Consider the following 14,763-nt stretch of genomic DNA (forward strand, 5'->3'; position numbering starts at 1 on the left):
CCAGTGTCCTGGGCCAGGGCAGGTGCTCCCAGTTTGGCCAATTAAGAGGGCAGGGCTGGAGCAGCACTTGGCTACACAGGATCAGGGAGCCTGAGGAAGGAGGAGGCCCCTGGGGAAGGCAGAAGGTAACTGAAGGGTTTGTGGTGTGATCTCCCTAAGCTGGCGGGCAGGAGAAGATTGAGCTGAAGGCAGCAGAGAGGTGCCTGCTGGCTTCCAAGCCAGAGAGGGCTACAAGCAGGAGTGACTTACTGCTGAACTCTCCACACTGGGGCAGTGCTTCTATATCCTGGGAAATTTCCCCAAGTCTGGAAACTTTTGAGTAAAATGTTTGAATGAAAATGCCCAATTTCCCAAGTTGAAACATTTTACTCACATTTTCCCAGATTTGGGGAAATTTCCCAGGATATAGAAGCACTGTAAAAAATCTTTATCTGGGAATTGTTCACCAGATTTGGGAAATTTTTAGAGCTAGGTTGGGAAAAGTTGGCATCACAATATAGAAGCACTGCACTGGGGTGGGCTCAGGGCCCCTGGCTGACTGGGCTGAGAGGCACAGGAGGAGTGATGGGTGCTCCCTGGGGGCTGGGGGGGAACTGCCATCAGAGCAGCTGGGGGTTCCTGTTGGGAAGGGCAGGGATGCGCTCCAGGTGGAGGGGCTGGGTTGGGTGTCCTGATAGAAGGCCAGGAGAGGACTGGAGAAGAGCTAGGGGGTTGAAAATGCTGGAGTGTGGTATATGCTATGGCAGAGGTTCTCAAACTGTTGTCTGTGAGCTCCATTCAGGTGGTCTGTGGATAGTTCCCTCCAAGATGCACACCTGGGTGGCTGTATATCTAATTAGTGGAGCCGAGCAGGTGTGGCTCCACTAATTAGGTGCCTGGACCCTGGAGAAGACACACATGTAGGGTGAGGTGGTGGCCCTGGAGGGAATAGGGGGTAGGTGGAAGGGGGCTGTGGGGTGAGAAGAGGGGTTGGGGGAATTTGGGACATGCAGGGCTGTGGTGGCCAGAGAAAGAGGTGACTTCCCCAGCTCCAGAGTTGCAGCAGCTGGGGAGAGACCCCCTCCCCAGCCTCAGCTCTGTGGCTGCTGTGGTGAGGGAGAGACCCCCCCACCTCCCCAGCCTCAGCTCTGTGGCTGCTGTGGTGGAGGAGAGACCCTTCCCAGTCCAGCTTGGTGGCTGCTGCAGTGGGGGAGAGTGGGCACATCCATCCATTAGAAAGATAAGACTACAGATATTAAAATGAGTTCTGTGCTTTTATTTGTAGAACAAAAAAAATTAATTAGTATAATTTTTTTTATACATAGCTTTTATTCAAAGCACTTTACAATATTTAGCTAATGGTACAAACAACATTTGGAAAGATCATTAAGTGGTCTGCTGAGACCCTCAGCAATTTTCAAGTGGTCCACGGGAAAAAAGTTTGAGAAGCGCTGTGCTATGGTGACAAACTGAAAGCTAAAGGTTATTTGCACTGGGTGTGATAGATGGACAATATGTTTTGAGGCTTTTGCTGTGGACTCTTTGCACGAGGTTTTGTTACAAACTAGCCCCAAGCTAGGGTTTTACTGTGTCAATGGGGCTTGGCATGGAGTCCTTAGGAGCCTGAGAGGGAAGTGGGGTGATAACCCTGGTGTTAGGGTACCTAGTTGCAAGGGGTGCTTGGGAGGAATTGTTGACAAGCACAGAGATGGGCAATGTGCCCATGGTCACCCAAGCTGGTCAGTTGCAGAAGCTGAACCCAGATCTCCTGACTTCCAGCTCAGTGCCCTATCTATGGGATCATGCTGTGTCTCTGCTGACAGTACATCAGACAGGAAATGCAATTGTCTGACACGGTCACCTTGCTCTCACAGACGTCCTCTCCTCGGTAGGGTGCTCTCATGCGTGTTCTGTCCAGACTTGCAAGAGGGTGCTTCTGAGACTGCAGCATAAGCTGGAACTGAGCAAGCCACCAGAAGGCTGTGGGACACTTTCATGATGGAAAACGCAGCAGGTACTACGATGCTCAGTGTGGTGATTGAAAATAGGGCCCAGTGACTTTGGTTTTTATAGTTTGGCTCCCTTTCTTTGAATAAAAAAAAACAGCTAAAAGAGCACCAGAGTCCCAGAGTTTTATTAATTGTTAAATACAATCCTCAATGGCTACACAAGGAGGGTGGACGTATGTTGCTTCCTCCTTAGATAGTCTTCTTCCAGTGGCATTGAACTGCCTCTTCAAGGATGTCTGGCTGATATTTGCTTTTGGTGGTGTCTGGGTTTCCATGGAGATCATATTTTGCTTTCTCATGCGAAGCTCTTGCTGAGTGACAGTGGGAAGCCTGGGTAGGGTATCTGCAGAACCACTTTGCATCCTTTTTCCTTCTGTAATAGGGTTAAGTCTGGCTTGGATCCCTGCAGGGAGGGAGGTAATGCAGCTCTGCTAATGCACACCAGAAAGGGAAAGAGCCAGTGTGATTCCAGGCTGCTTCTGGAGCTGAGAGAAATTCTCTTTCCTGTCTATGCTGCTTCCCAAGAGGCCGGGGAACTGTTTGGAATTGTTGGTTTTAGTTCCTTCACTCTGAAGAGTTTGTGTTTTCACTGTACCCTGAGTAACAGGAGATCCCGTCTCTGCTATGCTGAAGAGCCGGAGCTAGTCTGGACTATCTGAGGGAGGGATCTCTGTAGCTTAGACGCTTACACCCAGATCCTCTTCCTAGAAAGCAGGCTCGTACCCAGGCTGTTCTCAGGACTTCCTCCAGGCCTGGAATCCTTCTCTCTTCCCTGAGCTGCAGCTCCTGACTCCCCATCTGGAAGCTGATGGGGATGCCCCTCTTCCCCCCCTCCCCTCATGGCTGCAGAGTGCGAGAGCTAAAGAACAGATGGCGCAGAAAGCAACTCTGCAAGAAACTGCTCCAGGCTTAGAACCCTGCTGTAGGCTGGGGGAACGTGACACCTGGAAAGCTGCAGCTCCCTTGTTCTGTAAGCTGCTAAGAGTAGCCTCAAAGCCCATCGCAACTCTGGCGGCCCTGGACCAGGAACTCAAGTAGCTCCTCTAGATCTGAAAAAGAACCTCCGCTGAGTTCCTCCCCAAGAAAGGGGCACTGTAGGTGGAAAGTACAGGGGCAGTGGCACCAAGAGTCCTGCACTGTCAAATGGTTTTCCTTCGCGTGGTAAGTCCTAGGGATCAGCATTACTGGAGGGCCTAGAGCCACCATCACAACCCCGAAAGCTGGAACAGAGACCTCCTCCTCTTCTGCCACAGTGCTGAGTGCCTCAGCATGGAGAGAGACTCCCAGTGCCCTGTCCTCTTACCCTGTGCTCGAGGGAAGGGCAGAGAGGAACCAAGGATTCTGCAAAGAGTGGGCCTGGATGAGACCCAGCAAGTGCACTGATTTTAACGCACAAGATATTACACCTTCCCCCCAAACACCTGCAGAGAAACAGAATTTACAGACAGGGCTTCTTTCTCTTCTGGGGGAAGCACAGGAAAGCAAATTCAGACCCTTCCAGGGTGTTGGATACAAATCTCAAGTTCCCCGTGTTTATGGCATGCAGTGCTGATTGCACGGCAGTCAGAATGGCACAACGCTAACTTCTCCATCTACCCAAATGCTTCCCCATCTGTAAAAACCAAAACCCTGAAACCAACCTAAAACCAAAACAACCCCACCCAACAAGAGGTTATGCACCAAACACACAGAAGTGCCAGAGCCTCCATGAAGTCCATTAGGGACTTCCCTATTGCATTTGAGTTTATATGGAAAGCATTCAGACGCTCTCATGGTAGGCAGCAGTATAAATCCCAAGACAGAATGTTGTCATGTGCATGAGGGATGTCAATGTTTTCAAAAATTGTGACCTGCAAGACCTGTTTACTAACCCCTTCTTAGCATTCCCTACAGTGTCGGTATCAGCTGTAGATAGAAAACCTGCCTGAGCTGAACTCACTTTGTTGTCTGGGTGGGTGCAGGAGGGCCTTTTGAATATGGAGGGATACTGTGTAGGTCAGTAGAACATAATCAGCTCTCTGGAATTTTGCCAGAATATAAGAAATAAAACCTCTCTCTCTCTCTCTTATTATTATTATTATTATTATTTTGGCTAAAAACCTTGCAATTCTAAATAGCTGCAAAGAATTACACAGGTTTCATGTCTCAGCATCACAAGCATTACAGTACTCGCAAATGCCATTGCTTTAATAGTGGCTATAATCAAGGTCCTGATAACCTGTGGCCATTAAAATGCCATGAGTTTTCACAGGAAATCCACTGTTAGCTATAGTATCTTGATATCGTCCAGTTCAGTGGCCATACTCTGCCATTGATTATTCCCCCTCCCAACAGAACTCCCCACTAAAATCCATGTGGCATTTCTGGTTAAAAATTGATGGTGCCACATAGGTTGCCAACGCTCCAGGACTGCCCTGGTTTCCAGAAATTAAAAAATAATCTTTAATTAAAAATTGTCATGTGATGAAACCTCCAGGAGTACGTCCAATCAAAATTGGCAACTCCAGTGCCACATGGTCCCAGGTAATTACATTATATCTACTTAAAATGTCCCTGTCACTTTGACAAAATAGATTTTAGTAAGGTATTGAAGAACAATTTATCAGCAGTGCTGCTGAGGCAGAGTTAGCTGAGTTTCAGTCATTGGAAGGTCATCAGCTCACATTCACAGATGGAACCTTCTTCCAAACCTGCAACAATGCTCTAAATGGAATGCTCAGCATAGGTAAGCATGGAATCTGCTTCTGCCTCCTTCCCTTCCCTTTGCCTTGATGTTGAGAGCAATGCTTAGATGTTCCAAGACCCTAAATTTCTTTTCTAGATGGTAATCCAAATGTTTATCTATTGAGCCATTCTATAAGCCTTTATGGTCATGTAAGAGATTCAAGAAAAACTGATGTGGAAACAAAAACCAAAAAACTTTTAAAGCATTCCTGCTCCATCCAGCAACTTTCCCTAGGAAGAAAGAAATAGAACCTTCTCTCATCCCCATCTAAAGTCCTAACAGCCTGATCCAAAACCTGTTGGCATCAATGGGAGTGGATGTTAGCCCAAGCCCTAGTTTAGAGATACCACATTTCTTCTTGCACATTTTAAATTACTATTAAGGAAAAACAAAGGCAGCATAACGCATCTAGTTTGCAATACAATGATGACAGAAAAGTGTTATTCAGGAAATAGCTTTAAAACAACATACAGATTTACAGACAATACATAATACAAATGAGCATTAATGTTAGCAGCTGTTAAAAAATTACCGTATTGCCAGAACAAAGAGCAGAGAGAGAAACATTTGAGTTAAGAGATACAAAAACCTAATCCAAATTACACTGAATATTTTGTGTGCTGGCATTAGAAATTCCACTCTTCATCCTTTAATGGAAAAGACAGTCTGTCTTTGAATGTTTTTCTAGCCTTCGTTATCACACTCTGTTGTCTTACTCTCTGGGGTAATACAATTCAGACATCAATCATTAATACTGTTTTAAATTTGTATAGCAATTCAATTTTCACTCTTAAAAAAAAAATAGATCAAACTAAACTGCAAAAGTTATATGCCCAGACAACAACCCTACTGTAACTGATTTAGTTTTTCATACTGTCAGGTCATCAACTGTAACTGAATTTCCATCTATCAGGCTACTGAAAATAAATAGCTGATAACGTAATTGTGCTAACACTGTTTCAGTATTCACCAGACAAAAGGCTGGAGAGAGTGTTGGTGCCAAACATCCCCAGCTTCTCTCCTTGTGCCTTACAGGCGTCTCTGCATATCAGAGAGCTCTGACTGCAAATCTGCCTTCTCCTTCCACCGCCCACCTTTTGATGTTTTGGAGGTGGCGCTCTCATCCAGTCAATGTCCTGCAGCTGGCTGGTCTGACAAACAACAGAAAGTCCAACAGCCCAGCGAAAGGCTGACATTACTGAAGCCGAGAGACATGAATGGAGGTGGACAGGTATGGGGGGCGGGGGGTGGAGAATGACTATAATTGGGTGGTCATGGATGAGAGACTGCAGGTGCATTGAGCCCCTCTGACTGCCCCATAATAATCCCCATATCAGAGATTCTGTTCTTACAATGGGGATTGAATGCTTCTCAGGGTCCCCACACACACCCTGCCCTGACAGCATCAGAGTGCTCAGCAGGCTTCCCCAGGGATAGAAGCTATACTCCTATTCTTTGCCATTTATATGGACGTGAAATGGAATGAATTATACTGCTCCCCATCCCCCAGGTGTGGTTCTGCGGGGTTAGCCAAATGAACCTAACCTTTCTCCTAGGCTAAAGCATGGCTTCATACATGTTAGCCGATGTCCTGAGGGAGCTTTTCAAGCATGCTAAGCTAACTCGATTGAGCGACTGCAATTGATAACCATTCTGCCCTTCCAATAAGGGCCCTTGAGTCATGTTAAACCAGTCCAGCAGTGGGGGGGTGTGCCTGCCAGCTGTGAATTTTGTGAGAGTTTAAGAATCCACAGATGTGCTGCTACACTTTGCCTTGTCTCAGGCAAGGACCCAAACTCACGGATGGCAATGTGTTCCAGTGGTAATCTCACAAGATACTGATGCACTGGGATTTTCTTTGTCCCAGGGGACCCTTTTTTATCATGCAAATATTTCATCTCCACAGGCATGGAGAAAGGACTAGCCTTTCACCACGTAGCTGTCCTCCCTCCATGTCTAAACTGTAGCCTTTTGGTAGGACGAGGTGTGGGGAGTTTGCCTGGTTGTTGCCTGTGCAGTATTTGTTTTGTTGATAAGGAAAGTGCTGTCACACTACACAAGCAGAAATATTCATTTTACTAATAAATCTCATACAAGAGACAGTCTGCTCCTTTTAAGTTGCATCTTGGCATTGAATGTACAGAGGACCGTTCAAGGAAGTGGATTTCCAGGCTGAACAATGCTCTTCCTCCATTTTTTCACATACAATCTATAGTGTGACAACAAGAGACCAGCTAGCAAAGCAATATTCAGTAATTCTCCTTGACAAAGGACAAAATATAGTCACCTCCATTTTCCTGACAGCAGTTGTAGCAATATAACAAGGTGCAGAATAGTTGAGCAGCCATTGTGCGAGCAGCAAGATTTTGTTATGTAACTACTTAGCAACAGGCAATTTATTTTTCTCCTGTAACTAAATTATGTATAACAAGTGGATTTCCCAGTTGGATATCTTGTGCACTATTAATCAGAGAGGGAAATTAATTGTATATATCCAAATGAATAAAGGAAGTACAGAGGTGACAATATTTGATACAAATTTGCTCATTAGAAATTATTTTATATTCACCTGCATTGTAAGTATTTAAGGACTGAAGTATTGTCATCTAGATACTATAAGAATGGGCACATTAAAAGTACCTAGGATGGATAGAAATCCTGTTTATATTAATAAAATGTCTTCCGTTTTCTGCCAGCCTATATGATGTCACTGCTCTGCAAGACATTTTTCTTATACTTTTTCAATATTTTCTCCAACATATAAAGCAATCATCATGCTACTCGCTGAATAGAGCATTGAAAAATAATGGAATGAGTGGTTGTTTGGCACATTCCAGATAATCTTTAAGGCATTCGCTTCTATTCACTAAAACAAATTATTTATTACTATTTAACACATCTCTCATGTAATTGATAAGTACAGTAGCTCTGTATAAGAAAATGCCTTTTTATTAACGGGATCTTGACTGATAAATCCATTGATTATCAGTTAGGAAAAGCAGTATGGAAAGTGTCTGATCTGAATAATTTCAGCTCATTTTTCCTAGCAGAAAAATGTATCTAAAAAAGTAGGAACTAATTCCTCTTTTAAAAATGTCTTTAATGTATAAAATACACATACTAGTAGCTGTCCTAACAAAGTCACAATTATATCCCAGTGGACTCAGGGACAGTTCAAATGAGTGCAGGATGAACAATCGCTGTGGGTAAAATGGTGCTCCACTGAAGTCAATGAGATCAGTGTCACTGACTTCAGTAGGAACAGGGCAGGACACAGTGGGCATTACTGATCACATGAAATGTTAGGTATCCAGAATAATCTCTTTATTTAATTTGATAAAACCCAAGAAAAACTGCTGCAACTTACCATTGCTGAACTCACGCTGCATTTCTCATGCTGGGTTTCTTTTCTGGATTTTTTGAAAATTTTTTTTGGTTTTCTTTGATTTCTCTCCTGGATGTCTAGATTTCTTTGTGTGATTTCTAGATTACTGAATTTCTGAATTTTTATATTTATGTGGGTATGTCTAGATTTCTTAGCATCGGGTTTTTGTTAGTTTTCTCTTCTGCATTTCATAATATCTTCTCTGAAAGTGCAAACCTCAAACTGGTCAGTTCAGCCTGTAGTTTAAGAAGCTCCTAGATTCCTTTGCTCACCCTAAGGTCTGGATTTGTGAATAGTACTTTCTACTATCTCCACTTGGGTAGGAGATTCTGTACAGTTATGCACAGGCCTTTGTCATCTCCTGTCTGAACCACAGCAATGCCATACACCTGGGCATGCAGCCATCAGGAAGGTCCCTTGAGGAAGGAATGCAGCCTCACAGGACTTCAGCAACAAGGGCCACTGCGTATGCTTCAAATCCGTCCTCCATGCTCTGTACTCGCTTCCACAGACTACTGAGCCACATTCAAGGTTTTGGACCCAGATCCTCAAAGTAATTGAGGTTCCTCACGTGGGCTGATTTCGATGGAATACAGCATGACCAGACAGCACATGTGAAAAACGGGGACAGGGTGGGGGGTAATAGGAGCCTATATAAGAAAAAGCCCCAAAAATGGGGCTTGTCCCTGTAAAATCGGACATCTGGTCACCCTACTGGAATACCAGACCATGGGCCGCGGGAGCCCCCACTCCCGAGTTTCACTGGGCCCATGGCCTGAGCCCAGCGTGGCTAGACGAGCAGGTCGGGCCCAGGGAACGGGGTGGCAACGCGCGCCCGGACCCATGGAACGTTCTAGTACCAGGCAGGCGGGGAAGCAGGAGGAGGGGGTGGGCCAGGCCATGGCAGCATCCCTAGGCCCAGGGCACCACACAGCCCCTCCCCCTCCCTCCACAGAGTGAAGCCCCGCCCCACGACCCTCGCACCCAATGAGAACGGGGGGCGGGGCGGGACTAAGCCTGCTCAGCCCTGCACCTGCTCCCAGCGGAGTCACGTGATTGGGCCGGCCGCTGCGTGAGTCACGTGGAAGCGGATTAACCATCTCCTGTGGGGGGCTGGTGGGGTCCTGATGCAAGGCCCCCAGTAGGGCTGTCCGTCATGCTGCCTGTAGCCCCCGTGCGGGCACAGCCAGGGAGGACGCGGGCCGTCGTTTAACCCCTTTGTCTTTCATCGGTCGGGGGAACAGTTCGCTGCGACACACATTAGCTCCTCTCCTCCCGCTGAGGTGTTTTTCCTGTCAGGCACTGGGTAGGGCCACTAGCTACGGTGGGCGAGAGGGGCACGAGCAGGCAGGAAGATGGCGGCGAGCTGGCTGTGTGGCTCTGGTGCCCTGAGAGCGGTGTGGCGAGGTAAGGCCCTCGTGCCGCGCACTGGCGGGATGGCAGCGGCTCCCTGTCGGTGCGTGGCTCGGGGACCGGGCCCTGGCGAGTCGCTCCCCGCCGCTCTTCGCGGGGTCGGTGTCCCGGGCTGAGCGGGGCCAGCGGCGGCCGGTCCCCAGGCGCGCGTGCGGCTACTGCCCCGCTCCTGCTGCTCGCGCGGAGCCGCTTTACTTGGGGTGTAACGGGCCCCCCTTCGCCGCGCTTCGTCCAGTGCGCCCCGGCCCCGCCCCCCAGGGCGCCCCGGCCCTGCCTCCCGGCCCCGCCCCCCAGTGCGCCCCGGCCCCGCCCCCCAGTGCGCCCCGGCCCTGCCTCCCGGCCCCGCCCCCCAGTGCGCCCTGGCCCTGCCCGCCTGCGCCACTTGCTATACTTCGCCGCCCTGAGCCTCAGCCCTGTGCTCTGCCCCGCCCGCCTCCGCCCCGGCTCTGCGCCCCAGCAGTGCGCCCCGCCCTGTGCCCCAGTAGTGCCCGCAGTGTGCCCCCATTGCCCGCCTGTGCCCTGGTCCTGTGCCCCAGCGGTGTCCGCAGTGTGCCCCCATTGCCTGCCTGTGCCCCAGCCTTGTGCTCAGGCCATGCCTGCCTGCACCTGAGCAGTGCCTGCGATGTGCCTGCCTGCGCCTCAGCTCTGCCTGCCTGCTCCCCAGCAGTGCCCCTCTGCCCCCTGGCACTGTGCCCCCAGCAGTGCTCCTCGGCCCTGCCTGCCTGCACCCCGGCGGTGTCCCTCTGCACCCTGGCCCTGCGCCCCGGCAGTGCTCCTCGGCCCTGCCTGCCTGCGCCCCAGCCCTGTGCCCCAGTTGTGCCCGCAGCGTGCCCCCACTGCCTGCCTGCGCCCCTGCCCTGCCCGCCTGCACCCCAGCGGTGCCCCTCTGCACCCTGGTCCTGCGCCCCAGCAGTGCTCCCCGGCCCTGCCTGCGTGCACCCCAGCCCTGAGCCCTGGTGGTGCCCACCTGTGCCTGAGCAGTGCCTGTGGTGTGCCCACCCTGTCTGCGTGCGCTCCAGCCCTTCCCACCTGTGCCCCGGCGGTGCCCTTCTGCACCCTGGCCCTGTGCCCCAGCAGTGCTCCCCAGCCCTGCTTGCATGTACCCCAGCCCTGTGCCCCAGTAGTGCCCACATTGTGCCCCCACTGCCTGCCTGCCCCCTTGCGGTGCCCCTTTGCACCCAGGCCCTGCACCCCAGCAGTTCTCCCCGGCCCTGCCTGCCTGTGCCCCAGCCCTGAGCCCCGGTGGTGCCCACCTGTGCCTGAGCAGTGCCTGCGGTGTGCCCACCCTGCCCGCCTGCACCTCAGCCCTGCGTCTCGGACTTGCGCTCGCATGTACTCCAGCTTAGGTTGGTGTGCACTCCAGAGTTCTTCCAGATTTGCACTGTTTATGTGACCAGTATAGAGAAGTGCCCACTGCTGTTTTAATTCGGTCCTGTGTTTTTTTCCTGCTTTCTCAACCATTCATTATTGGGGCTGAAATTTTCCATGCTTGAGCCCTGATGCTGGAAGTAATCCATACAGGCGGAGCCCCATTGGGTGCTATGGCATGCTGTACATGTGCACCCTGGCTTGAGGGACCAGCTCCTTAACCTTCATCCGTGTTTCATTACATGTGGCTGAGAAGACATCTTTTCTACTTGGAAAAAAATCAGATTATTTTGTGTGAAGATAACTCATGCATCTTAAACTTTGAAACTTCAAATTTAGGCATGAAGGAATCCTTTCAAAGAACAGTGACCCAGATCCTGCAGTGGATTCCATGTGGGGCAAAAGGGTCCACCTGCATTGATCTCAGTAGAGGATCAAGGCCTTGGCTAATCTTGAAAGGAAAGTGGTGTGATATGCTAGTTACTATAATCTAAGGCCTGCTGTACACTACGCCATTAGATTGACATAAAGCAGCTGCTTTAGTGTGGGGACAAAGACAAAAATGTCTTCATCCAGCACCCAGAGAAGATTGTGAGGAAGATAAAGGAAGTGAAGGCAGGAGCATAGGCATAGTTTGACTACCATATTTTGGGGGGGGGGGGGGCACTGGCTCACTGGCTGTCTCCCCCCACCTGGATTGGTAACTGGGGTGCTGATGCTGGCTGGGAACGGGACAGTTTATTGGGGGAGGCCAGTTGCTACTGTCTGCTGTGGCGATCTGAGCATGGGAGCTGTGGCCACTCTACCACGTGCCGGGCTCCCCATCCCCATCCCCATCCCCATATCCCCATCGCTTCCCCATCCCATCCCCCTTTGCTTCCCCACTACCCTCTGCTGCATCCCCCACCTCCTACTCTCCCATCCCTTTCTCTTCCCCCTGCCCTGTCCCACCCTTCCCCACTGTCTCTACCCCCTAGGCCCACCCTGCCTTTCTTGGGCACTCCCCATTGTATTGGAAACAGGTGAGCACCAAGACCCAGGAGGTAGCATCCAAGGGAGGGCCTTGAGAAGAGGCTCCAGCACACCTTTCTCTCTGGCATCCCAGTTTGGACTCAGAAAGCTGGACAGCCGGTGGATACTTTCCTGCCTTTCTGAGAGTGCTTTCTCCCACCTTGTCAAAGGCAAAGTTAAGTTTTCAACTAGCCTGGCTACAGCCATAGTCCTTTGGAAGCTTCCAACAAAACAAAACGAGGCTGTTAGTATCAGAGGGGTAGCCGTGTTAGTCTGGATCTGTAAAAGCAGCAAAGAATCCTGTGGCACCTTATAGACTAACAGACATTTTGGAGCATGAGCTTTCGTGGGTGAATACCCACTTCCTCAGATGCATGTTAGTGAATTTCTGCTTCTTCTTCCTCAGAACGCTGTAAAATAAAGTAATGCCTATCCTGTAGCGAAGCTAGAAATAACCTCAGATCCACCAGGAGACTTACAATCAGGCCAACTGTGTTTCCTTCATTGGGGCAAACCTTTCCCCTCATCTGGTCACACTGGGTTGCTCATCCATTTGTAGGAACAGACTTCTTCCCTAGAGGTGATCTGGGAAGGCTGCAGCTGCTTCCTAGATCTGCTGATTAACACTTGCCTCCTCATTGTGGAGCTCCCGGGCTTTCTGACCTGACCATCCTCCTGTCCCCATGAGTGCCCACACAGGTGGTGTACCCTGTCACATGCTTGTGTTTTAAACTTGCATTTCCTAAGGAGAAGGCAAATTGGTCAAGTTTCATCATAAAAGTTCACGTTCTTAATAAAAAGGAATAGTTGTACCAGTGGGCTTCAGAGCTTCACGTTGATTGAGCACTTGTGACTTTCTGGAGTGTATGAGATGATGTAAAAAACTGCAAGTTATTGTGAAATAACTGCACAGTTGTGGATAACTGCACTGGGTGTTTCTTTGGGACTTCCGTGCTTAGTATATTCTTTCTGTTCAAAACACAACAGTTTGTATATTGGTTTCTGTGCAGATGAAATATGGAATGGAAAACGCAAGGTAAACGAGTTTGTTTACCAACAAAAGTTATGTAAGATTAGATATTTTCAAAATAGCTGTCTTGGAATTTGATCAGTACATCTGAGATTTCCATGTACATTAACTTCTTGATCATTGGAGTTATTTCAGACTGGAGCTTTCCATTCAGAACCCTGGAATAACACCTAGCCAATTTTAACCAAGCATTGATAGCTCTTTGAAAAATAAATCTTACCAATGCAGATCATGCTGCTTAAACCATTTCTTCTTACAATGATAGACTTTGTTAAGAATGGTTTTCTGTATTTAATTTGTATAGAAAATAATTACAGTAGCAGAGGGGATTATTAAACTGCTGCTGACTGTAAAAATTAATTAGTACTCAGATTCTGCAGAACACCACATTCCATAATGAAATAAATTTCCTGAATGTTGAGTACATTTGCTCTCAAGAATATATTGAGATGCTAGTTAGAATGGAAAGCGATTTACAATCTGCAGACATTACATAGTCCTTATGACCAAATTCCTAGATCTAAGTGTTAAACAGATGTATTGTTAAAGTAAAGGCAGATATTATATAGCTCAAGGATTCTCAACCTTTTTCTTTCTGAGAGTCGCACAACATGCTATAAAAATTCCACAGCCCACCTATGCCACAACTGTTCTTTTGCATATCCAGTAAATTAAAAGCTGGAGCCAGCATTAAGAGGTAGCAAGCAGGGTCGTTGCCCAGGGCCGCACGCCACAGGCTGGGGCCTGCAAAACTAAGTTGTTTGGGCTTTGGCTTTAGTCCCGGCTGGCAGGGCTTGGGCTTTGGCTTTCTGCCCTGGGCCCTAGCAAGTCTAATGCTGGCCCTGCTCTCTGGTTTATTTGGTGGACCCACTGAAATCTGCTCATGGCCCCCACTGGGGGCCCTGGACCTCTGGTCGAGAACTGCTGCCATAGTTTACAGTAAGTGGGTGTGGAGTTACAACAGCCTTTCATCAGAAAGACAGCTGTGTTACAAAGCGGATTCTTGTGGCTGTCACTTTGCATAAATAATAGTTATTTTCTGTATGTTTTCCCTTATCCAGATCAGAATATTTTTATTCATCTTTAGTTTTACTCATGTTTGTACGTATCTCAAGACTAGATATCCAGCCATTGCTGTTACTTTGGAGGGAGAAAAATTGAGTAGCCATGCTTTTATTAAGTAAATTTTTAGCCTGGAATGCTTTTTCTACTGAGGAATCATGGTGCATAAGGGCTTGTCTTCACTGCATTGTTAGCCTGACCTATACAATATTTTCCCATAACCTGATTCCTGTCCACACATAAAAGTCTGTAGCTCAAGTTAAATGATGCTTTAAGCTAGAGTTAGCTGGTTCATAAGGGCGTATGGGTTGAAGCTGAAGTGCTGCTGACTGAAGTTTATAGTGCACTGTGGATGCAGCAACTTGAGTTACAATTCATCAGCTGCTAATACAAACACAGCATAAGAATATAAGAACGGCCATACTGTGTCAGACTAGTGGTCCATCTAGCCCAATATCTTGTCTTCCAACTAGGGTGACTAGACGTCTCGATATTATTGGGACAGTCCCAATTTTAGGGGACTTGTCCTGCTTGCCAACCTTACATCGGTCAGGACGCCCTTTGTGCCAATATTGGGGACCGTCCGGACCACAGCTATGGCACCGCTGCTCACTGCTTCCCAGGGCAGCTCCCAGCACCTGTCCACCGGCAGGAGCACTGTGTGCTGTGGGGACAGGGTTTGCAGGTGCAGGGAGCGGGCAGAGAGCCCTCCACCACCCACCCACCCGACCCAACCTGCAAACCTAGGAGCCAGAGGGACCAGCTTGTTGGATGCTTCCCA

At 48.7% G+C, this 14,763-nt stretch overlaps 1 protein-coding gene and 1 long non-coding RNA gene across 4 annotated transcripts in view; one reads left to right on the plus strand and one right to left on the minus strand.

Annotated features, from left to right (window-relative positions):
- Positions 1–1,234: 1,234 nt before the first annotated feature.
- Positions 1,235–3,972, minus strand: LOC127050001 (uncharacterized). The gene is made up of 2 exons (XR_007774122.1): positions 3,928–3,972; positions 1,235–2,391 (listed from the first exon to the last, which is right to left on the minus strand). It is a non-coding gene; the product is annotated as an uncharacterized LOC127050001 (long non-coding RNA).
- A 5,450-nt stretch (positions 3,973–9,422) lies between these two features.
- Positions 9,423–14,763, plus strand: part of MRPS5 (mitochondrial ribosomal protein S5) — a 128,966-nt gene continuing 123,625 nt past the window's right edge. For 2 of the 3 annotated variants that reach the window (XM_050951470.1, XM_050951468.1), the window contains exon 1: positions 9,423–9,505. In XM_050951470.1, the coding sequence (XP_050807427.1) occupies positions 9,454–9,505 (52 nt within the window). In that variant the 5' untranslated portion in view covers positions 9,423–9,453. The remainder of the gene's footprint in view (positions 9,506–14,763) is intronic. The other variant, XM_050951469.1, reaches the window with a different exon arrangement.

The sequence above is a fragment of the Gopherus flavomarginatus genome, chromosome 4, assembly GCF_025201925.1.
Source record: "Gopherus flavomarginatus isolate rGopFla2 chromosome 4, rGopFla2.mat.asm, whole genome shotgun sequence".
Lineage (NCBI taxonomy): Eukaryota > Metazoa > Chordata > Testudines > Testudinidae > Gopherus > Gopherus flavomarginatus.